The 26204-nt window shown below is 35.4% G+C and overlaps 1 protein-coding gene across 8 annotated transcripts in view; it reads left to right on the top strand.

The window, feature by feature from the left end:
* ROBO1 (roundabout guidance receptor 1) overlaps positions 1-26204 on the top strand; it is a 685371-nt gene that overhangs the window by 416142 nt on the left and 243025 nt on the right. For all 8 annotated transcript variants that reach the window (XM_071755931.1, XM_071755956.1, XM_071755941.1 and 5 more), the window contains one exon: positions 17427-17753. In XM_071755931.1, coding sequence (XP_071612032.1) covers positions 17427-17753 — 327 coding nt within the window. The remainder of the gene's footprint in view (positions 1-17426; positions 17754-26204) is intronic.

The raw sequence follows: 26204 nt of genomic DNA, 5'->3' as shown, positions 1-26204 counted from the left end.
AACTGCCATATTTTATGCTCAAGATAACTAGTTATTCAGTTTAAAAAAATGATCCTTGCGTAACATACAAATATTAGTCTGTCATGATTTTTTTTTTTCTTCCCTAGCACATTCATCCTTCTCATGAACAGCCAATAGTTTCGACAGTTTTCAGCAACTCCTTTTAGACAGACTTTTAATCCTCTAGTATTGCCTGTCTCCATCATTACAAATACAAGTATAGGCATGCTAGAGAAGGGGAGAATGTTTTCTTTGAGAAAATACTCAAACAAAAATTGAAGTGTCTTAAAGTGTTATTAAAATAAGGAAGCTTATATATAATTAGAAAAAAAAGGTATACTCTTTCACATAGATATTTAAAAAGCTTTTTATAATTTGGGAAGCTTCAGAGTGGAAAATGTATATAGAATGCACTCTGTTCCATTAGAATAAAAAAATGCCATTTTAAAAATAAATATATAATGGGAAGGAATTTGTTGCTCCTCCCATCCATATTTCTATGATTTCTTGTCTGATTCTTTCTACATCTGTTGTTTGTGACACTGATTGGAACATTGCTCTGGTATATGCTACAGTTTCCTTAGGAAATGCCACTTTTCTCTCTATCTCCACACTATTACCTCTCTACCTTGCTTGAGTCTGCTGTGTTAATGTAAAAACACAGTGATCCCTATTCCTTTGCTTTCTGTAAATTAAATGCTGGTCCTTAAAATTCTTGAGTGAACTTAAATTTCACTTAACATTCTGATAAAGAGCACTATTGCTCCAGCTTTTTATATAAGCAGCATGAAATGCCAGGAGCTAACTTATTTTCTTGGTGTCTGCTAGATTGTGATACTACAGTAGAAAGCATTTTATTTGTCAAGTGAAAATAGTTGACTCAAAAAAAAAAAAAAAAAAAAAAAAAGAAAAGTCTTTCTGATTTCCTTAATCTGAACATGACCACCTACTGGCATCCAGGATCTATTGCCTGTCTTCAGCTGTGTCCTATGAATCCTTTCAGAAACAGTTTCCCTTCTAGCACTGTAACAAAGAGAGGGGAAAAGTTCTTGAGGATAGATTTGCCATGCCAGTGGAGGCACAGTTAAAACAAATTATCTTTTATAATTAAAACAGCAACTGCATGACTCAGATTTTGTGCTAGGCAGGTGGAATGCTTTGTTGTGGGTGATTAAATTACAGTTCTTCTGCTCTTGGATATTTTACTGTTTTTCAAGGAGTTTTCCCACCTGTGATAAGACCAACTTTGTCTTTGTTTGGCTTACGCATTCCTTTTTCACAGGGGCAACAACCAAGATTATTGGCAGTACGTCTGTTCTCTCTGAGGACAGATGTTCTGTCTATGTTAAGCATTTGCCTCCACCTTAGAAGAACAGAATTCACCTATTGTTTCTTTCAATGAATTTTCTGACTGGATAAATAAAGTAGGGCAGTGAGACAGACTCTGACTTTCTGAATATTCTAAATATTTTTGAAAATTAAAAGTGAAAGTTTGAGCTCCTGGCCACCAAAAGTACTGTTTAATATTATAGCTACAGATTTTTTTAATCAGTGAACCATCAGCGAGTACAGAAAAAAGGGGAGAGTAATTTTAGGAATATTAATACATATTAAAAATATATGTATTTTCTAATAGAGTGATATTATTTTACCTGTATATCTTGAACTTAGCCATATGGATGCCATTTAATAGCTAATGCGTAATTCTGTATAAATACAAAGTTGATTTTGTTTCTGATGAATTTAGTTATTCTATCAAGTTTCGGATATTTTTGACCTATCAGGTCTTGTGAAAATATATTGTGTTACAATGGTAATATTTTCATTCCAAAATCTTTTTAATTTTTGGTGTTGGTTTTTTTTTTCCCTCTGCAAAACTTCCCCTCAGTAGCAGCTAACTGAGTTAGTTTCAGGTTTGTGAAGAATTCTAAATCAATGTGTTTTCATTTAAGGATGTTTTAAGAATGCCTCATGTATATCTGTTGGCATCAGACATTTCTGGAATGCAAGGTCAGATAATTAAACCAGATAAATTAAAAACAAAATAATTATTAAGAGATCATTACTTACAATATTAGATGACATTAGCAAAAGTTGATGACTTGCAGTTGGAGAGGGAGGAGCATGAGCAACCGTGGCTTCAAATTTTAAAGGATCTATCAGTGGGAAAACAGCACAACGTGTTGTCAGTAGTACACGTAAGCAAAAGATGCAGAAGAACTTTGACAGCACATCTATTAGGATTGAACTTTTCACCTATTAAGGCCAACTGTCCCACGGTGGGTTTAGCTTTAAGTCTATGTCTGATACAGTCAGTAGAATAGCAGGAGAAACTTCAAATTGTAATTAACAGTAGCTAGTTTTACATAATACATGGGAAATAGTGTCATTTATTGGAAAGTTGAATTAACTTCTGAATGTGCTTCTCTTGTGATTACATTGAGTTTTTAAGTGGTGTATTGCAAACCCCATCACCAGGCTGCTGCTGCCAAAGTGATGAGATAGAGAGTTCTATTGTCACCATCTGTTTAAGGAATCCACAGCCAGTCTTTCGAAGTCTGGTTCAGTTTTCAATAGAAGAGCATTCTTTTAAAGAAGGAATTATGTCTGTGTTCCTGTTTTCTTTCTCTTCTGCTCCCTTTGCCCTCAAAAGGATCCAAAGCATCAGTGGTGATTCATACTGGAATTTCCCACAACTTCCCCTGACTTCCTTCTGTACATCCAGTAAATTTCTCTGTTGATTCTCCAATATTATATGATATGTTGGCACCGTTCATCACAGTGTAGAAGCTCTAGGGCAATCTGGATAGAAATAAAACATAAGTAGCTCATTTTGCAGATAATTCTCTTAAATGGTTTTTTTCTTTTGGAAACTATTTGATATATATGGATAATGCTTTTAGAATTGAACTGATGGTGCATTGACCAGATTTAATAGAGTGTCTTCCAAAGTACTTTGTGTTCAGTGATAGAAATACTTATTTCTGTAAGGCAGTGTTCAATTGCATGTAATACTTAGAACATCCATTTCTTCAGAAATTATTCTAGTTGTGTATTATGAAGGTGTTTGGGAGGAGGGAAGCTTGCACAGTTTGATGTGCTGTGTTCCAGGATTAACTAATGCTGCTCAGTCTTGCCATTTGCGGTTGGCAGAAGCAGTGTGACGCTTTGGGCAAATTATATTGCTAATGGTGATGATTCAAAGGAACAATTATATAAATTTATATTAAAATGTAGACTTCTGTAAAGAAGATGTTCTGCAGCTTGGCAGAACAGCTTGTGTCTCGCTGAGCATCCATGAAGCAAAAACACTAAGGTCACTCTCCAGAGCAACAGCAATTGCGTGTGCTTGCAGAAAGTTTCAGCAAGTCAAAGTGAAATTTGTAATTCCAAAATGAGGACCTAGTCATGGTGCAAGAATAGCTTTATAAGGGGTTGATCAGGGGGATGGGGGTGGGTGAGCCAATACTAGCTATGGCAGTGAGCTGATGATGCCATTATGAGTGCTAGAGAGAAAAGACCCTTGGGAGGGAGGCTAACTTCTCTAAGGTAATGACTTAAGATGTAATGGTTCATTATAAGCAAGTTGGTTCTGTTCAGCTGATGTGTATTTCTTCTGTAATGTTTAACTTGGATTGATATTAAGCAATCTGAATTTTTAAGTTATAAAAGCAGTACTAAAGTTCTAGGTATTTTCTCAGAGCCTCCTGACCCCTGTAATTGAAAGGTGTGTAGAAATCTGAGTTCATCTGTTTACAAATTCTGCAAGACAACTTTTATATTAACAAAAAAATCCAAGTATAACAAAGCTATTTCTATTATGCTCAACTCAATTCAGAATGTATGTTCAAACCATGTGAATATCATTTGCAGTAAATTGTGGAAAAACACCTGCTGTTTTTCTCTGAGTTTCTCTGAACAAATGAAACTATAAATTGTTTCTAGATTTCCAGCATCGGTCTTCCTTATAATACTGTAGTATTCTGGAGTTCTTATTCTGTCCTAGAGAATTGGACAACCTGCTATTTCTGAAGGAGATAGTGGGATTTCTTCTTCTTGCTAGATTTGAAGGACAGGGACAACTAACAGTACTCAGCTGAATTTACTCATTTATGGCAGTAAAATTAGCTACTTGTCATTGTGATGGAAGCAATTTGAAGACATAATAGATATCTTCGTAATTTAATCTTTCTTGTTTTCCACTTGTTTGTATAAGCAAGCATTTTATTTCAGACATCTTTATGAAAAATGCATGTCTCACACCTCTCAGACATTTGGTTCTGAAGAGCTGGGCAGAACCTTTATGTTATGTTGGGAGCAGTTTGGGGAGGAAGAGCAGAAAAAAATTAGTTCTTTAAACATTAAGATTTTGTATAATAAATAAAAACCTGTTTCTCAGATAAACTACCAATTTCTAGCATAAAGCATCTAATGGATTGTGAGGAAAAGATCTGATTTGGGTTTATAGATGGGTGTTGGTTTTATTACTAGTTTTACTACTATTAGTTTGTGGAATATTTCTTTGTATAAATGGCTTTGAGATATTTGGGAAAGGAGTGTGTGACAATTTAATAAATTAGAAGTGTAATAGTAAGTAACATCTTCAACATCACACCATATTATTTTGGATGCAATAGAACTTTGAACTTTATGTATAATGTATAACATATAATTCCTGTCAGTATTACAAACTATGCATAGTAATTTGTCAAGTTCAGTCCCACTTTCAGACTATTTCTTCTTCAGAAATGGTGTCTTGACTCTGTATGCAAGAATCTATAATCTGTATGCAGCAATTTGTTGACCTCAAAAATAGAAAAGGAGGATGTACAAATAATATGTTACTTTTTTAGCTGTGTGAACAAATCTTTCATCTTGAAAATACTGCCTCCTTTTATAAACTTGTAATGTCTTCTAATTATATTGATTAACACCTCGACTTAAAAACATATTGGCTTTCAGGAAATGGGCAAGTTAGCTTTACTGTTTTAAGTAAGTTATGTTTAATTTTTAATAATATTTATCTTTAATATTTATAGAATTTTTAAGCTGTATAGATTAATATTTGATTCAGAGTAGTTTCTAGTAGTGTGTTGTCTTTTCTACATGGGAAGGAATGCACTATTTACTGCTCTGATTTTGTCTGCTCCTGCAGGAGTTTTTTTACCAGTAGTTATTATAGAGTTCTGTCTCAATGGAGAGTGATCATGCTGTAGAATGAGTGATAGGTATTAATAAGGAAGCAAGCCTTCTCAATGGGAGAATTAAAAAAAAAAAAAATTAAAAAAAACCCACCAAACCTCTACGTTAGCAATGGAGAAACAGGTAAATTGTTGCATGGAGAGAGAGAGGGGAGAAAGGGACCTACTATGAGCAATTCTAATAGGCATGCAAGGCTTTAAGCCTTGTATTCACAGCGAGAAGTTTTAACATAAAAGTAATGATATTTAGTGATTCATTCTTGGTTATATGACAGCATTAAAAGAGAAATGAGCATTTTTCCTCCTAAAATGTATCAAGAATGGCTTTCATCAAGGTTAGGGATGTTTTTTACTGTGGATGGAAGTTATTTTGGAGATACGTTGCTTTACTTAAGAACAGTGGTAAAGTTTGTGTTTTCTTTCAGAATTATATTTATAGTGACTATAGTCTGTGTTGGCCCATCAAACTGGCCCCTGGTGGAAGAAAACAGTTTAGTTCAAGAGTGGAATTAAGTGAGGCTGAAGAACTTCAATTTTGGTTTTTTTATATTTTTTTGGTTGAAGGTGGGATTTCAAAGAATTATAAGTTGATATTTCGTCAAGGAAAGAGAGGTCTCTTGTATTTAGTTAATGAGGAATAGAAAACTATACTTTATATAGCAACTTCCTTTAGCCAGTCTTGCTTAAAGACAGGCACTAGAAAGGCTGTAGAAAGGATGGGATGAGATAACTGAGACAAGGTCAATAGCTGGGCTTTAGCTCCAGCAGTTAACAGATGACTTTATGGTGAATTACAAGTGCAAACATTAAACTTCCTTGTCTTGTTGATAATGTTGCATAGTCAGTTAAGAACTAATAGAGCAACTAGACTAAAAAAATGGTCCTCTTCAAACAAAAGAAAGGCAGAGGTTTTATTTTAATTCTTGAAGCTGTGTATTCTGACATATATAAGAAAATTTCAGCTTTGACTCAAATTCTTCTGTCTGTGGATAGAAATGTCTTTAGTAGAATTCTGTAAAATTGTTGTTAATTCACCAGATTTTCTTCTTTAATCAAAGCCCATCTTATTCGTGTTTTTAAAAGTGCTATGGTGTCTTCCTATTTTGGGAGAGCCTTTTTAATATGCCGATTATATTTGGGCAGGAAAGAAAGTTACCTAACAAAGCAGTTGTGAAATCATAATATGGACTTGTAAGAAGGGTTGTTTGATTGCACAGATTACAGCTAGCTGTTTGAATATTACTACTTCTTTTACTGGTAATTAATGATATTGAAAGAAAAAGAAAACGCCCAACATGTTTTCTGTTCAGCAGTTCAGTTTTGTCTGTCTGCTGTCAGCTCAAGCTGTTTCTCCTGGGACTTACAGTTGTAGATATTCTGAAATGTGCTTCTTGATCCTTATAGTGTCCTTGCAGTGACTAAACGGCACTATATCCATCATGGAACTCCCATTTGAGAGGAAGATAAAACCAAGGTTTGATATTTTTTATTAGATCAAGCACCTCCCATACTGTTTCTAGGTTTCTGGTTTAGTTCTCCTTTATTTATTAGTGCTACACAGATGTTAGTTTTGGCTGCAAGCAGTTCACATGAATGGGTGGATAAATATCTGGCTTCTTCTAGGGCTGAGATAAGTACTCGGGTTAAAGTTAGGATCAAAAAGGGACTTTGGTACCTGAAGTAGAACCATGTCTGAAACTTTCATTCTGCCACCTGTTACCTGTTTCCTGATTGCAGGGAAGCCTATATGCTGCCAGATATTCCTCCATCACTGCCCCAGCTTCTGTGCCCTTCTTCTTGCCTACCATGCCTCCTGTGGTCTTCAGGGCATTCTGTCTGCTAACACATTCTGTAACTGTCTGTCTCAGACCTGCCAGACTGGGTTTCATAAGTCAAAATAATTTTCTTCTGAAATTGGTTTTGTAACTGCTTTCTGTAAAATTGATCAGTAGCCTGTGGAATGGAAACTTGGTCCCAGGACTTTTCTTGGTTTTTACACTACGAAGGCCAAGCACTTGGTGTTTACATCTGGTGGTTATACTTAGGTGTATATCCAGAGAGGACCTTCAGTGGGTTCTCACCACATCACTGTTTAGCTGAAAGAACATATGTTTGAGTGGCACACAGTCTTTGTTCAGAGCTTTGGGCTCTTCTTGAAGCCCAGTTCATTTTTTTCTCTGAAGATGGTATTTGGGCTGAAGTATTTTGGAGCTTATACATCCCTTCTTCTAAATGTTATATACCAGTTAATTCTTCATTTATTTTTCATTAATTCATCAAATTTAAAAATTAAAATCTTTTGACAGGAGTGTTTCTCAATGATAATAATGATGTGCTGTGTTGAATGATTTAAGAAGTTGATGCAAATAAAGACTTCCCAGTCTTACTCCACTATTTCCTTCCTAACAGTCTTGAAAGTTATCCACTTACCACTATCCTTATGAAGAATCAGTAATGTTGAATCTGTCCTCTATAGCTTGACTGCTTATAATTCACTTGTGTATATGAAGTCCTGTAGCTACTCCAGTGTGGTGTTCCTAACACAGATATGCCAGTTTATAAATATTTGGAGAAATCATGAAATTATGGAATAATTAAGAGTAGAATTGCTACGTAAGGTATAGAGAACTGACAATTTGTGTTACAATCTCTCAAGAAAATATATATTTGTTTTTATTGGCCTTTTTTAGCACTGCTTTCAATCAAAGCACTAAGAATTTTCTGTCTATTTAAAGTAAGAATTTAAAATAAGAACAGATTGTCATTAAAAATTCCTTTTAACTGCTACGTGTGCCATAATGCCTACTAATTAGTCATATAATGGTATATTAGAGAATAAAAAGCTGGAGATTCGGGCTTTACCTGTGGAGAAGGGACAACTGATGCCCGTTAATCAATTTAAACCCCTTACCATGCATTTCATTCTCAGCCTTTGCAGAGGGTACCAGTGAGCAGCTGTGAGCCTCAAGGCCTAGTGGTTCTGTCTAATTAGTCCCACTGAAGGCTTTCAGCCTATTCAGGAAGCCTTAATTTATGTTGAGGGGTTTTGTTTCAAATAGCTGTTTACATAAAGTGGAAAAGTCTGTATAGTCGGTTGCCTCTTAGCATTTAGAAACTATGCTGTAAGTATATTAATGACTCAAAAAGGCAATTTAACCTTGAAAACCCTATTGTAAAAAAACCTACTGAAAACCTTGGATACTCCTTTGCAAGAGTGAAAATGAACAAAACCTCTGGTTCCTTGTGTCCACCTCTCAAATCATGGTTGATAGCCCAAGCTGTGCTGTAACAGGGATGGATGTAGCTACTTGGACAGCATAAGTTTCTAGTGAGATTAATGTTATGAATTGGCAGGAAAGGTCTCAGCCTACTTTCATCTCTCTGGAGGCATTAAGCAAATTCTTCATGGAATAGCCATGGGAGTAGAGAGGGAAGGCATGGAGGTAGTATTTACAAGTAGTCCACTTAGAAATAAATTAAAGAGGAACAGGCAGTCTTAGAGAACAGGTAGCTTCTGTGCTTAATAGGAAGCATTACCATAATCCTGAGTACTAGAAGATGAGGTACTTGAGATTAAATTTGTTTCTTTATATAAGTAGCTTTTTTTCTTCAGCATTTCTGCATCCTTGTAAAATGCCATTTAATTTGTTTAAAGGAAAACCCTAATAATATAATTATACCATAGACTCTTAGAGGTTGGAGAAAAACAGATTACCCTTTGCTGAAGCAGCATGCTTGGTTGAAATCTTCCAATCTGGCAACCCATTTTTTTATAGGTTATTGCTGCTGTTTTTCCACTTGCCACTCTGTACAGGGCTATCTTGTGAAGCATGCCTTGTGCAGAGAAGTAATCTCATTTATTATATCTACTGATAAAGTTGCAAAAAAGATGGATAATATTTCCAGGCACATAGATTCCTCTAAGATTTATTAATTCCTGGCATAATCTATTTTTCAACAACCATAAACTACTGCCTTTCCTGAACCTTTTTTTTCATTCCATTATAAGCTTTGGTAGGTAAAGACAACAGCATTTTTGTTTCTTGGTAAAATTCTCAGATTTAGCATGCTATGCAAAGTCTAAACATTGTCTTCATTAATGTTCTGGAGATGTCATGATTTGCTTTTAAGGCTACATTGACTGAGGTGGGCTGCATTCCTCTAGGGATTTGTTACTAATCCTTTAAAAGGCCACTTCAAATATTTTGTTTTCTGAACGTATAAATGACTCTAGACAATTATCCTAAAAATTTTTGGTATAGTACTTTTTCTTCTTGAAGAAGCTAGTAATTCATGTAAAACTGGTACTATTTAAATATCTTTCTTGAGTGTACCTATCATAGAGGACACCTAAAAAGCTTTGTTTTAAAAGTTTAAATAAATTTCAGGCTGCTGATCATAAGGCTATTATCTACAGGTTTTCTGAATTACTCACTAAGAGTATTCAAGAAAGTAGTACGTTAACTTTTTACCATTTCTTTATTCAGTAACTGATTGATAAAGCAAGATTTTTCTTTTTCTCCTGATAATTTCATATAGACAGATCTTAAATACAATTTTCCTGTTTGAAATTAGTGTATACGGAGAGTTGTTTGGAACTTCATTTTGTTTTGAAACTAATTCCTTTTAGTTTTTTCCCCTTTATTCACAGATTGTGTTGTGGTATAAAATGAGATAGAAACACTAAAAGCCACATTGGTAATGGTGTTTTATAAATATATATGGATACCCACATGTAGGTGTGTATAGACAGTAGAGTCTTCTTTTATGAAGAAGGCATGCTGTTATTCTGAGAAAATTGAGAGATTAGTTCAGCAGTCTTCTAGAGACTGTAAAATAAAAATAAAAGGCCTTTTTTACTTCTCTCAGTTCCATTTCTCCCCACATGTTTCATTTGGCAGTGTCAGACTGCATGCTGGGGGAGTGCCCCTCATAACAGGTACCATGGTCTGGCCTTTTCCCTTCACTCTTCCTGTGGGTAACATTCACCTTGTTGGCTCAAACGTCTCCCCATGCTCAGCTATGAGATCATGGAGAAATTTCACTGAGCTGCTTGTTTGTGCTTGTCCACAGTGTGAAAAGGTGATGTTTTCTACCATAATGAAGTTAACGTAGATATTACAGTGAACTAATTTGTAGTCTGCATGGGTCTTCAGTGTTTGGACAACAGAAAAGTTTTTGCAGTAGAGCTGCAGTGGAGCTGAAAAATAAACCCTGTGTGGGTTTATTTCTTGGCATCTTGCAGAGAGCTTTCCTCATGACATGACTCAGAGCTCAAAGTGTGAGAAGTCTGGATGCAAAGCTTCAGATGATCAAGTTGTCATAAGGTTTATATAAGACAAAATACACAGGCCTGGTGAATGGAACTTCTTCAGTGCCTGCTATTAGGAAACTCTGTGGTAGCCACTGACTGAGGCTGAAGTGTGGTTGTGTGCAAGTTATAGCATTTTCACTACAGTCAGAACTATAATCTTGCTGGAAAGGTGTAGGAGTAGCAGAGGTTGCTTGAAATTTTTTAGTATTTTTTTTTAGGTTAGTGCTTTAAATACTGGCATCTCAGACTCCTCCAGTAGCAACTGAAGTCAGAGGAGATAAATACCTTGCTAGAAAGCACAACCAAGGAAAAGAAAACATAAAACTGAACACTTGCTTACACTTGAGAACACTACCTACTACCTGAGGTTTTATGTAAATATCAGCCTCCTGTATAGCTCAATATAGACAGTATTATTTGAAATTTATATTCTATCTAGTTTAATGAAGAACCAGGTCAGGACTTATTTATGTTAGCTGCTGACAAACCAATAGCATGTGTTCATGAACAAAGATAGACTGTAAAGCTATGTCTCTTTAAAATTGTTCTTGAAAAAAATAATTTCTTTGCAAGAGTTGTATTTAATTTTGGGTTTAGCAGCTAAAGCATGACTTGTACTATTGCCACTTTCAGCTTCTTTATTAAAAGTGATTATTTCAGAGAACTGGTCTCTCTTAGAATCCCCTGGGAAATATGTGTTTAGGTATTAAAACAAAGACTCATTGTTAGTATCTCTGCCATACAGTGTCTGCCAATATTGGTTTTGCCAGTGTGGTATTTGCACTAGGCAAAGAATTTAAGTAACTGCAAGATGTTGTACGTCTTTCCAGGATTTCCTAATTTTTTAGGTTTTTTGCCTAAAAATTTATGGCTTTTTCTGACCTAATTATGTATGACCAGAATTGCTGCAGAAAAAGGAACAGAAGCAAAATAAATCACCATAACATGTAAATGCTTTTTTTTGGTTTTATTTTCCTTGTTTATTTAGCTGGTTACTATGTTATTGACCAGTGAATATTGTGTAAAATAAATCTCTGTAGCTTCCAGTGGTTGTGCTACATCTTCTCTCAGTCTAAGAGCCAGGCACAAGATCAGTCTGGATTTGAGGCATTTTTAGTACAGCTCCCACTTAATCTTTTGTTTCAGAGAGACATGCAGTTGTGGCTTAAAACCCCAGGCACTGTGTGGTTATTCTAGGTTTTTTTCCAGCCATAAGTACACAGTAAATTGCTGGTTTCTGACATCTCCTGGTAGTGACAGAAATGTAATTGTAATTCATGGTGTTTTAGCAACATATAATACTTTAAGGTTATCTTTTGCAGCATGTAATACTCCAAGGTTATCTTTTTAAGTAGGAAAAATATTTTGTGGGTGCCTACAACGTAAATTTAAAATCCATTTTCTCAGAATTTATTTCTTATATGTTAAAATCATACTTGGTATTTAAAATACAACTTTAATAAAAAATATCCTTTAGTAGCAGAAGTAATGAAAAAGAACATTTATTATATTCTTCTCATTAAGAAGAGGAACTCCAGTAGAAAATAAAGGAGGAAAACAAAACCATTCCTTGACATAATGGTGTAAACTGAAAAACTAGCGACTTCTTTTTCATGGTAGGAACAAACAGCATTCAGTGCTTCTTTTTTTGTTGTTTTGCTCACCTGTTTTCCATTTTCTTCTTGGAAAAAGAAAGGGAGATGTTACTCTTTGGGAACATATAGGAGAATTGCAGGTTCTACTGATCTAAAGTGAGAGCCTTACTTTTCACATTTTATTTTATCTAAGTTATTGGAAAAAACTGGACCTATTCCCTGCTCAGTATTTGGAACCAATAAAAACACACCTTAAAATGCATTTCAATAAACCTGTAGTCCTGGGTGGGCAATAATCAACTGACACAACAGTGCTGTTGAATTCCAGCTATTCATTTTTTTTTTCTCATTACTGGCTTACTTGCAGGACTCTAACACCTCTTTCACCCAACATTTCTTGTTAGTAAAGGAGCTGTCTTTTAAAGTAGTTATGGAAATGCTCACAGTTATGACTGTGCAAAGTAATGCCAGGATAAAGAAGGAAAAATTTAACTGTATTTCTTTTCTAGACTTCGTTTTATACTCAGTTGTTAGAGATGAATAACTGTAAATGTAACTCTGTGTAAAGAACAACTTTCTGAGTCTAAAGTGATTCAATGACCAATGCAGTTCTCAAATCAATATTTTGGAAATACCAGTGAAGTGCAGTTTCAGTTCTTGAGCTTTCTGCCACAGTAGAGTTTGAAGGAGAAATTTTAGTTCTTACACTTGACACTTTTGGGAAAATTCAAAGACAGCATTACTGCCTGCATTAATTATTTCATATCTTTGGTTATGGAGGGAAGACTGCAACATCTGTAAAGAAGATTTCAAAATAGTTGCTTCTTAACGTGCACTATTCTTGCAGGCTACAAAGCTCTTGAAATCAGATGTTTTGTTTAGGCTGAGCCAAGTGTAGTACATGAAGAAATGGAAAAATTGAGAAAAAGTAAGAAGATCTCTGCACAATTTTCTTGTCTGATTTTTTTTTCACTGAAAATCATTTGCTGTCTGTGAGAACAGGTAAACCAAATTGGTAAGCTGCTTTCAGAAAAATACTTTGATTTTTCCTTAAGTTATTTTTCCCTTATAGCATGATACGAAATTGCTTTCTTTGTACAGTGAGTGTCTGAAATAGTACTCAGTCTGCTTCCCTCTTAACTGTGTATGGTTGGGGTCTTCTGTGTTCAAAAAGGAAAATACAAATGAATCTTACGAGGAGAAAACCATACTAGATTATTTTTTTGAGTTGTAACAGCAAAAAGATCAGAAAATCCAAGAGGATGGTGAAAACCAAAAAGGGTTCCCTTCATGTCAAAGGGATAAAACCTCAAGAAATTTGTGGAGAGATCTGAATTAAAAGACAGTGTAAGCACAGGAAGAACGATGTATTTACTACTCAGGAATATGTCTAGCCTGAGGATTAGAGAAAGTTTTCTAAGCACCAGAGCTAATGTGTTATGGAACATTTTTCCAGTCAACATAAACAAAACCACAAAAAATTTTCCACCACTTTCTGAAAGGTTTCTGAAAGTACTGGGGATTTGGGACCACTCTTCTCTTCTGAAGTATAAACTGTTTGCAAGAACCACCTGATTTTAAACCTGTGGTTTTATTTATTAGCAATTTACTCTTAATTTTGATAGCAATTAAGCCAGTCTCTCAGGTCTTAGGTTATGATGTAAGGTGTTTGAATAAGAAACTTTGTGCTCTGGAAATCAGCATTAAATACTGTACTTGTGAAATGGAAAAGAAATGGGGCAAAAAGTATGCTGGCTTTTTGACACCTGGCTAAATACACAGTCCATCATGCAGTGTATTTCTAAGATACTAAATAAATTATTAGATATGTAGAACTTGGGAAATAAATTTTACCATATCCATCTGAGCAGAAGGTTAGATAAACTGTAGATATGGTCTTGATTTTTAACTATGTTAGGCTGCATGGTTCAAATTTGAGCAACTTTCCCATTTAAGCATATTCTCCACTATTTTTCAATACGTGATGTTTTTATATGCTACCAACAGGAAGTTTTAAGGTGGGAATAAAGGCAAATCTTGCCTCTATGAGTTTAGCATTCATCTAGTGCCATCTTTCTTTGAACCTTCACATCTGTTTATTTCAGTGTTCGAATTCTTGTAAAAATAGTTGTGGCACAGTCCAAGAAACTGGAAACATGATTTCATATAATTGTTCTTTTAAGTAGCAGCATGAAATAATTAGGATGGCATGCTTTAATTGGTGGCATCCTGTTGACTTTTTTATGAAAGACTTGAATTGTAATAAATGCAGAGAACACAAGTTGGTTAGTTCCTATAACTTAGTGCTGTCATCTTTCAAGGAAAGAAAATGCAACTGTTATATATTTCAAGGCAGATCTAAGATGTAATAGGTGTTCTTTTTTTATTTTTTTTTTTCCAAACACTGCCCTGGGAAGGATTTTTGACAGGAAAATTACAGGATTGGTGCCCACTGTAAGATTTATGTTGGTAATTGAAGCTGCTTCTTCTCAATAAAACGTAAATGCAGCTTAAATAACTAGGCTAAAAGGAATTATTATTTTTTTAAAAATGTGTAGAAATGTAGAAAGATTATAGCTTGTTTGTCAAGGCCATAGTACCCTTCAGGCAGTTAAAATCTATGGTTAGTGCTCTCTATTTGCCAAATCAAATACTCATGCATCTTTTCTCCCTTTCTGCTTCAAGCAATTTAGTGAAATTTTCTGGATAAATGTTACTTTATGACATGATAGGCTAAACCAAAATATTTTAATGGAAGTTTCTGTAATTTTCACTCCTCTGAAGTTACCCAGCAAAGAAATTTTGAAAAATATATGAGCATTCCTGGCATTTCCTGAGGACTTTTTCTGTAAGAATTTTGAGTCTCGATTTTCAAGAAGGTTTAGAGTACAGTCTTAATACTTTCATTCTGTACAGCACTTGAAGTTTGTGCACAGTGGCTTGAGAGCATGGAAAGCATACATGCAATATATTTGAAAAATATAAAAAATATATATAAAATATATTTCATTTATTTGTTATCTGAGCCAGGCTGACAGAAGCAGTAAGAGGTTTGTACTCTATTGTGTGCTGGTTGGCCAGGGTAATCTGTGCAAATACAAATGTTTTACTTACTAACATATGTGCAGATAAACATTTTACATTGAACTTGGATTTTTATATTTCCAGAGTGACTTTTAACTTTCTAATTTAGCTTTCTAATCCATCATTTGTGTGCGTTTCATTGTGAGGTACACAAGAAGTGACGAGAAGTGTAAAGAAAAGCAGGTTTTTATCCCTGTCTAGGCCCTTTTGCCTTGGGAAGAGAGATCTAAAACTGGTCACCTCATTCACAGTTGGTGAGAGCAGCATTACTGCGTGAGGGGCTCTTTACAAAAGCTGTTCAGGATGGGGAGACACAAATGCAATTTGTCATGACTGAGATGTGCTCAGTCTAATATACTTGCAAACAAGTTTTTTAGGTACTGCAGGTGCTGGTTGGCACAATTTTTGCTTGTACTTTTAGCTCTCCATTTGCCTTGTGCCCTGCCTCAGGGGGTGTATCTCAAAATCTCACTTTAGGGTCATGAGCAGGATTGGGCTGCACAGTGATGTGTAGCCAGCAAGAAGATTAGGGAGATCTCTTGCTTCTGTTCTATCTGCCTAGACTTTACTTTCCATGTTTCAGGCAATTGTAGGTAAAAGTAAATATAAAATATAACTACTCATTTGCTTTAGGTATTACAGAATCTTGCAACATTGTGAATATCTGAATAGAAGTTGGCAAATGAGATATATGATAAAATATTTCTTATAATTTAGGAATATAGTCATAAATACAATACTACTTATGTTATTTTTTTCTCAAAGGACTAAATAGTAGTGTTATTGTTGTTTGAGCTATTTTCTATTTAATGATCAGTAATGTTGATATAAAGCTTCTCTTTTACTGCATACAGAAGGCAATCATACTCTCAGAGACCAGACAATGTGTGGCCAGTATTAGCTGATTAGTAACATTTAATTTGCATTGATTATCGTGATTTGAAGGAAATGTAAAATAATTTTTACATGAAAATTCTACATTTTAGAGTATTTTTATTGCGTATTTATATACTATATATATATATATATATATATATATATATTATTGCAAAGACACATATAGTATAGATTGAAAACAGAGCTCTTTCTGGGACTGTCCTCTCCTTGTTTTTTTCTTTTTTTTCTTACCAGTTTATGGTCTATTAACCTGAAGTGAATAGACCTTGTATTTGTTTCTGGTGCTTCACAGCTGTTCAAAACCCATGGTATTTATGTTAATAAAGAGTCTTGGCATCAAAAAATGTAATAATCAGGAATTAGTGAGCCAAGAGATTAATTTTTATTCATGGTATATTGAAAGAAATAAGGAAAATAGTTATTAAAAATAATAATAATTTTAAAAATAGTAATTTTAAGACCCCAGAAGTTTTGGTAGCTGCTTATTCCTAATCTGGAATTCTTAAGCACCCTGTTAGGTGCCACATTTTTCTGTGATACAGATCTGTCCAGACTAATAGGTTTTTTCATGCCAGTTGCCAGCTTCCATTTTGAATCAATTTGAATGCTTCTCTGGGAGAGTATCTTGTTTGGTTGTAAAATTTCTTTTATCTCTGATACTGCAGTCTCACATTGTGTCAGAGTTCTAGATTGGAGGCAGTAGAATTTTATGTTGTAAAAAGCTGGCCTAGTTTTTTCTGACACAAGAGCTGTAAGAAGCACTCAGATGCTTTGTGCATTTGTACCTCTGTGGTACTGCTTAACAGATGACTAAGAAGAGTTAATGGTACAAATAAAAGCAGCTTTGTAGGTGCTGGAGGTGTTAGACTTACTCTGTACTTGTTAATTAATGGGCTTTCCAAGAGGTTGAATGAGGTTGACTGTGACTGGATTTCAGGTAGGGCAGTACCAGTTTTGCTGGTAAAAATGGCCTTATATCTGTAGGTTAGTGTTTAATAATTCTACATATGTACATGCTTTTATGTCTACATTTACATACACTAATAGATCACTATAAAAATATGTGATCAAGGATCATGGCAGTTAGTTTACTAATTAAAGTCAAAATGCTTTTGAATGTGTTTACTTGGAAGAACCTTGTACACAGTGAAGTTGTGGGTGCTTTTTTTTTATTTTAAAAAGTTGTGTGTGCTTTTTTTTTATTTTAAAAAGTTGTATTAGCTGTTATTACTAAATCCTGTACCATGGGGCAATGGTTCTGTAGCTGAACTGCAAAACGTGATGACTGTACCTGCCAGCAGTCCCCTCAGGAAGTTTCCCCTTTTTATCTTTCAGGCTCCCGTCTTCGGCAAGAAGATTTCCCGCCTCGAATTGTCGAACACCCTTCTGACCTAATTGTTTCCAAAGGAGAACCAGCAACTTTAAACTGTAAAGCAGAAGGAAGGCCGACCCCCACCATCGAGTGGTACAAGGGGGGGGAAAGAGTGGAGACGGACAAGGATGATCCACGCTCCCACCGCATGCTGCTGCCCAGCGGGTCGCTGTTTTTCCTACGCATAGTCCACGGGCGCAAGAGCAGGCCGGATGAAGGGGTCTACGTCTGTGTGGCAAGGAATTACCTTGGGGAAGCTGTGAGTCATAATGCATCACTGGAGGTGGCAAGTAAGTACATCTTTTTTATCTGCTCTTTAGGAACAGCTGCTTGCTTTGATGTTATTTGAAGCTGGAGAAGAAGAAGCGTGAGCTGCCTCTGAGGCATTGACTTAAAAGCAGTGAAGGAATTACGTGGTTAATTATTATTGATACAGAGATAGAGAAATAGAAAAAGAGTCAGATGAGTTAGCATATCACTGCAGAAATCTAGACGGTTTTATGCGCTACTTTTATGCTTCCACGCAATTAAGGTATTTTTTAGATTTTGTATACTTAATTTTAATTTATAGATATTTTTTCCTCCTCAAGTAACCATGTGAAATGTAATTGGTAATAGGAGGCACGATAGCCTTCATTTGTTCTACTGGGGTACATATGGAAGTGTTGTTGCACAATTAAATGCTAGAAAAAATAACAGCATATTTAGAAACGCAAAGTATTTTATTTTCTGTAAAAGAAGCAGCCCACAAATTATCTTTCTAGGTCTAAGTATTTGGCCAATGGAAGCAGCAGTCAAGTATGTTCACACTACTTTGTAATCCTTATCTCTTCCTGTATACTCTTTTTAAACTCTTCTTATTTTAAAGGAAGAGAATATACATGAAAGGGTTTTTTAAGCATTCATGTGAGGGGCCAAGGGCAGGTCAAAAAATACTAATTTTGGGGTACTGACGTAGGAAAGGAGATTTTGCAATTCAAAAGCTAGGGATCTATTTTCAGTTGCTTTTGTAGGCTTCCTCTGTAATCTGTAGCAGTTTCTCTGGTGTCATGTTGAAAACCCAGCTCAGAGCTGGGTGAGTCGCTCTCTGTAAACACTCATCTCTTTGACTAAGAAATTCATGTTGTTAACTAACTCTGATGAGGACTCCTAACTTTCAGACACTTTAATAAATGCTACCCTTGGTGTATAATTTAAGAAGAGGGTTGGATTTCCATAACTCTCACAAAAGGCAAAGGAAATAGCTATAAATTTTTTAATTTACTTGAGCTCTTTGCCTAGTCTGGTTCACATTCACAGAAAATCCCAAGGGCTTTCATCGTTCTTGTACCAGAAGGATCTCAAGCATCACACATAATATAGTAAATACACATGATTAAGATCTATAACCAGGCTGTTTCCTTGTTGCTGCTTTTAGCCCTTAAAGTAATTAGTGTCTGGTTAGCTGGAACTATGCTTATCCAGTAAATGTATAACCTGTTTAAATTATCTGTTGATTGGTTACTTCTAAATGTTGTTATATCCAGTATCTGGTAGGTGTAATTCTGAATGGGCATTAATGCTGAAGAGATTTTGATTTTTATCTGCTTGTGGTTGTTTACTTTATAGCACTGCTTGTTGATTGTGAAACCAAGTTTTAATGTTCTGTCCATGCAGCAAATCATGCCAAGCAGCATGGAAAGTTGTGCTTACTTCATGTTCTTTTGTGAAGTACCTTGAAGTAACGTTTGAAGTGCATGTAGTGATTCTCTTATCTTCCACAACTTTTCATTGGAACCCAGAAATGTGAGGCAGACTTCAGGAACTGGTACCCTCTGACATGCCTCATCACGTTAAGTGGTATATAGGTGATAAATGTGTTTGTGATCCCTGCCTCAAGTTGTCATCTTGTGATTGCAGTGGCATCTAAATGGCATGGTCCGGATATAAAATATTAATGCCACCACAATTATTTTTTTTTAATTTAAGAGTCTATGCCAACACTCAAGACACACATACACACAAATTAATATCTTTTTAATTAGGTTCAAGTGTACTCAGTTTAGCAATGGTATAGCATTAAATTATTAATCCCCCTCAAAATTACTCTCATATAGAGGAGTAGTGTCAGAAAATAAACATTAACAATGCTGGAAGAGAAAAAAAAAAAGTCCCAATCTATATTTGGAAATAAGGTGTGTAGGTATAATGGCATATAGTATTAATTTTACACCAGCAGATTGTAGACAAAAAATTTTGACAGAAAAGGCTATGATTTTAATAAAAATGGTAGTGATTTGACTGCAAAAGCACCAAAGGACATTAAAATAGCACAGAAGAAGTGACAAACAAGGAAACAGTTGCAAGCTGGGTGGAATAAATTTGCATCAAATTCAAAATGTGTGCATTATAGCTGTAACAGTGTTGGCATTATAAAGTGTAGCTACATGTGGATTGTTGCAAATCAGCCAAACTGTTTTGATTAGCTTCTTGGTGCACCTGTTTTGAGCAATACAGCATTTACATTTGTATACATATAGTCTTATACAATTGCTGCTTAGTAAGTCTTTAATTTTTGTATATTTACAGAGTAAAATTGCCTTTATTTGGTTTCCAGTTACAAAGTGCAGAAGATTTTAGAGCACTCCTGTGGTTATATGCTTTGCTGCTACAAGCTTAACCAAAAAACTTTAATGAAATGTAAAAAGCAGAAGTGCATTTTGCACTGCAGCTGCAATCTCTCGCTGGAAGAAGCGACTCCTGTTTGCACCACTTTATTTCATAGAGTGATAAGGAATGCATCATCATTTTTTCTACCATCACTTCTTACAGTAACAAACTCAATTAGATGTTCCTTTACTGTTCAGTGTATGTGTAGATATGACTTCAGAATCAGGTTAATACTAAAGAATTGCCTAGTTTCATCTTCGAAAGATTTCTGAAAGGGAAACTTGTGGTATGTGTTTCAGCTTAATTTGCAGTAGAATGAAGGTTCTGTAGATAGGGTGTGTGATGGGATAATCAGATAACAGTCTGTAGTCTTCCTTCAGACTTAGGCGGCTACGAGTCCATTTGCCTCTGTTGTCTTGACTTCCTGAACTCAGCCTTTTGATCACTGGAGAATTACTTAAATTAGCTCCCTGTTTTGTTTTTGAGGAATGTAACTAGTTTTGGATTACTGCCTACCAGTGACACATTCTCCAGTGGTGAAAGGTCCTAAAGAACGTGAAAAAGGGCATGTCCTTGTCAAAACAGAACTGGGTAATACTCTCTATAAATGTCAGCTTTTATGGGCAGCAGCACAAAATGGAACCATGTTTGATCCTCAGAGTAAGAGTTGGAGACTGTTTCATCTATCACAGAAACAGTTGGTAAACAAAAGTAATTTTTCACAGCAGAGAAGTAGAAGCCGTTTTGGAAAAGTGGAAAGTTACTCCTTAGCAGACTGGAAGGTGGCTGCAGCTGCTTCCTATGCTTGAGTTTCTGTCAATTGTTTGGTGAATGGATGCACCTCATCAGAACCAAATTAAATTATTGGTGTGTGATAGTTTGAGCCAGTGTTTCATTGCTTTTCTTTTAGATTTTCCTCCAGTTACTCCCTTTTGAGGAAAATTTTATCACCAAATCTTGTAAGGGTCTGTTGCATAGCATTACATGGAAATGTACCCATATTTGCAGTGGTAACAAGAGCTGCAGGGATGTATTCATCCTTGTTTCATCCACTCTGAAGCTCTTGAGCAAAATCAAAAGCAAATTAATTTGGTTCTCGTCAGCAGCTTTGTGAATTTTGAATCGTGCTTCTCTGCAGACTTCTATAACATTTGCCATGAAAGTTCTAGGTAACTGTTTCCACATTTCTATTTCCATTGATGCATGAATTTGCTTCTCCAGACCTATTTGTAAAGTACATATGCATGCCTGTAATCTTTAACCTCAGAAAGACAGAATCTTAAAGTAAGCAAGTGGTTTTGTATAAAAGTTTTCTCACTTTATTTTCCGTCACAATGGATAATACTCCAAATTCTTCCTCCATTAGATCCGAGGAATGTCCCAGTTACAGCCTTGCTATTTGTGACTTGAAAAACAAAACAAAAAACCTTCTCTAATACAGGACTGTTACGAAAGTTAACAGCTCTGTCTACTCAGTGGTTCTAATGCATTCCTCTTACATCTGGAAGTCCTATTTCTTTCTGTATTATTTTCATGATACACAGTCTGATGGTGCTGTGTTAGCAAACGTGCTCTCCTGACTGTCATTGTACAGCATCACTGTTTTAAGCCAAGACGAAGTTACTGAACAGATTTGCAGATTTTGTTAGCTGAGCTGTTCATATCTTGCTGATAAAGAAGTGACTTAAGTTGAATGCTTATGTGTGTGTATAACAAAGATGAATCTCAGTTTTACAGTAATCTCATTAAGCTTGTAAGTATGTACAAAAAATCAAGTGAAGCTGTACCATTGCTTACCACAAGCAGTGGCTTAACAAAAGTTGCTTGAGGCATAGAAGGCTTAATAGTAATGCTCTTGGTAATGCTTCCTAAGTTTGTAAATGGCAGGTTTACCTTGGCTTTTACTGTGCAGCTGTAACGAGCACTGAAAACCTAAATTACTGTAAACTGAAGCATTTTAGCAGAAGATGTAACGTGATTTAGGAGAAATTTCTTTGCAATGAGATCAAAGTCACATACAATTGTGCTCCTTTGTATAATGTAGTTAGCTCTGCTTGAGGGAAGTAAGAATACTTACTTTAGCTACTTTGGCAAGTTTGTGTATGTTACTCTCTTCTGCCTTGCAGTCAGAGGGGTTGAGTGTTTGTATGTCAGTGTACTCCTTTGAAGTCCCCACCGGATTTTTAAAGATGCACAGAGCTTTCTGTTTCCTTTGCTAATCAGCTCTTTAGTAACTGGGGGTAACACTGTTAAGAGCAGCAGTGCTGCATAAGAAAGTCTTGCCTAGAAGTCTTGCACTTTCTTATTTCTACTTGCTTTTTTCATTAAATAAAACTGATGTTGCGACATACTGTGTTAGAATGAGAATAGCAAATACTTTAGAAACCTACCACGTATTACAGAAAACTTGTTCAGTGTGTTTAATTTCATCTATAAAAAGTGTGGAAGTAGGGTGAAAGATAAGCACTTGCTTTGTCCTGTTATAGCTCTCCAGTGAAGTAGGGATTATTTATGCTCATATTTCTACTTTGTGAACCTTCTTAGAATTCTACTATGAATCACCAAACAAAAAGGAGGTAGTGAAGTGAGGCTGCATAGAGATCTTCTCAGTGCAGCAAATGTAGATGGTTTAATGTTATGGCTCTTACAGTACTCAGATACAGTTGTTCTATTATTAGTATTATATTTCTAGTTTGGCCTTAGAAGAATTTGCCTTCCGTGATACTTGCATGGCTGTCCTGACAGCCCTCCATTACTGTCCTATAATATGGGTGAAAAAATGAAAGAGTGACATAGTTGAAGAATTCTCCTTTGAGCTCTTATCATGATACAGACAAAAATATTTTGGGAGATGCCAAATGAAAACAAAAATTGGTAGAGTGGTTTTCTCCAGTAGGTGGGAAGAAGCTGTAGTTTTAGATTGTCTTCAGATTGGACTGTCCAAACATAAGAAGGCAATGTGCTGCGTCTCTATGTTCATGTAGATAGTATGTGTATTACGTAAACTACAACTTATATTTCTTTGGGAATATGTGAGAGTAATTTTTAAAAATTGGAAGGTTGTATAGCTTCCAGTTGTAAGATTAATGTTTTAGTCTTGTGGTTTTAAAAGCAGAGTAAGAGAGATATTGAGGATGGTTGTAAATATATATATATATTATAGTCAATTTTGTACTCAAGAATTTCTCAGGTCAGTGGTACTATTAGTGGTTAGCAGCACAGATAAATTAAAGCTTTTTCTAGATGTCGATACAAATGAGACTTACAACTGCAGTGAAAACAGAGCACATAATTAAAAGATTCTTACTCAGTACAATTACATACTCTTGCCAAGGTCAGGGCAAAACAGCGGGCTAGATATCTGACCCAAGAAAGCTGCTATTAAAACTTTGTGTCTTCCCAGAAACCATGTGGAACAGAATTTTAGCTTGCCTTCATCCAAGAGAGTTCTTGATCAGTTATGATTTGGAGGTGATAACGATTATTCTTAAGCTGATTAGTAATTTAGGATATTATGGTGACCATGGTGGCATGGATGAGGTGACTGTGCCTGCACGGATGATCAAGGAAATTTTGTTTTGTGGTCTTGCAAGAAACTGAAGTGAGGCTCAGCAAATTCATAAGTGAAAGAATGTGGTGTCAGTCTGGTGAGCAAAAGACTATCTGAAACCTCGAACCAAAACTGAAAAAGTTTGTTCTTAGAACAAGGTGGAAGCTATGTCTTGCAGATTTAAACTAAGTGGTCTTTAGATTCAGAGAAAAAAGATGAATTAAAAATGTTCATGCTTAAAAGACTTTTTTTTCCAAGCATGAGCTTGAGATAGGTGTGCAAGTCATTTTTCTGAATTCAACCAATATAGTGAATTGATAGCAGAGCTCTCCATACTATTGCTGGTCCTGTTTAGAAGACTCTGAAAGACAATTCAAACAGATGATCAGCTAGAAATATTGCTAGAAGTAAGGATATTATTTATATGAAGAAGGCAAATGGAGGTTTTGATACTTTTCCACTGTTAGGCAGCATGCTGCTTCTCAAGCGTGTAAGCCCTATGGACTCTGAAAGATGGAGCTTCAAGCAGAGTTCAGAGGGGTCTTCTTGGTGGAATTTTTTTTTTCCCCCCTGTTGATCTTCCTCTCGTCCAAGGGAGTTCTTATATGTGGTTTTCAGCTAACAGATGTGTGGTATATTTTTTCCCCAGTTTCTCCTTTTAAGTTTTATCTCCACCCCACCACCACTCCCAACATCTTGGTAGGACTAGGTGAAGTGAAGATCATTCTTATTTTTATCAGTGTTTACATTTCCTATACTACAATACAGGACAAATGCCTGTAGCCAAAAGGATTCACTTGTAATCCTCATGCTTTGGTTGTTTTGATACATTTTCTTCTCCAGTCCTAAATCTTAAAAACATATTTTCCTGAAGTACTGAAAGTTGTGCTCCTGAGCTAAATTTGGAGATAAATTTGGGTTGTGCTAATACTATTGTCTGTATGACTTTAGAACCTTTGGCAAATACTTCCTATTGGTATGTTATTATTATTTTGGATCATCATTCCTGGAAGACAAAAGTATCATCTGTATTTAAAATTGTGAAGGGTTTTTTTGTTGGGTTTTGGTTTTTTTTGTTGTTTTTTTTTTTTTACTGTCATGATGTTAAAACCCTTCTTAAATGTAATATTGTTGACAATGATAGATTTATATCTTTGTCTGTGAGGTGTTTTGCTGAGAACTGTCTGAGTTATATCCTGTATGTAAATTGATTTCAGCTGATTGCTTTGAATTTGAAAGAAATTTAATTTGAAAACTGCCCTGTTCCACTCCCTGTGGTAGTAGATGCTTTTCTATGTCATCTGTTAAGCACTGCATAGTCAGCATATGGCTGTTCCTCTCCTATTTAAACTGTTTTCTCCAGAGAAAGAGAAATTCCCTTTAGACCAGACAGACATCTGCTGACACTTTCCTACTAGCAAAGCGACTGAAAAGATGTCTTCCCCGTGATTAAAAGAATTACGTCTGGAGGCACTTAGTTGTTGTACAATTAATCAAAGATTAAACACATGTGAACTCTCTAAACTGGACTTCTTTGTGCTTCCGTGCTATCAAATGTAATTGGAGAGGAGCTGTATGCTAGAGCTGGCTTTACTGAAATTTAATATTTTATCTATGTGCCTGCTAGAGTTCAGTTCCAAAAGTTCATACTAAAGCTGAAAAAAACACACAAAAATGTTTTTTTAATTAATGGTCAACTTTAAAATGGTTAGTTAACAAAGGCACAAAAAAAGAAACAGTCAAAAGTGTCAAATACTTTTTGCAACTCATGTTCATGAAAAAAATAAAGATCTTAGGGATGTGTGACTGTGCTACTTTATACACAGTTACCATTTTGGTTTGTGTAACCATTTCCAGATGTAAAGGCATTCTTGGTTGCTTTTGTTCTTTAATTCTTATTAGTAGTTGCTTTACTGGCAGAAACTGTTAGTGTTAAAAGTCTGGTATTCAGCTCAGTGCCCTTCCTTACTCAAAAATTGTACTACAAATTGAGTATTTAGTAACAATCTGCATTTTTTCCTTTGATGTGAGAAAAATTAGTTTGGTTTTTTTGGTTCTTTTGTTTTGTTTTGTTTTTTAACTTTAAAGGATACATAATATGTAGACTGAAAATGCCACAAGAGTAAGATGGCAATAATTAAGTGGATTCCTTGAATACCATGCTGCTCTTAAATTTTTCATCAGACACTTGCAAGTCTCTCTGGTAGACATCTTTATCTGAAGATAATTTGTTTGGCTCCAGTTTTATTAGTGGAATTAGTTCTTTGGTGTAGTCTGTGGTGAGGTTATGGAACAGGAAAGGCTCCACTGATAGTGTGACTTTACTTTTAGAAAACCGAGTCGTCTTCTGGACTGCTCTTCCTAATAACTCTTGGTTTGGTTGATTAACTGCTCAATTTTTCTCCAAAGTATATGAAAACTTACCCACTTTCTAAATAAACATAAATAACATATAGTGAAAAGAGCTGTCCTTTTATAAATAGGCATCAAGCAGCATTTTTGGTGGGATACTTGATAAGATAGCAAAATCTCCTTGTAACCC

Source organism: Heliangelus exortis, chromosome 1 (genome assembly GCF_036169615.1).
Source record: "Heliangelus exortis chromosome 1, bHelExo1.hap1, whole genome shotgun sequence".
In the NCBI taxonomy this organism is placed as follows: domain Eukaryota; kingdom Metazoa; phylum Chordata; class Aves; order Apodiformes; family Trochilidae; genus Heliangelus; species Heliangelus exortis.
Note: the sequence above shows the minus strand (reverse complement) of the source record. Positions and strands in the feature narration are given on the sequence as shown.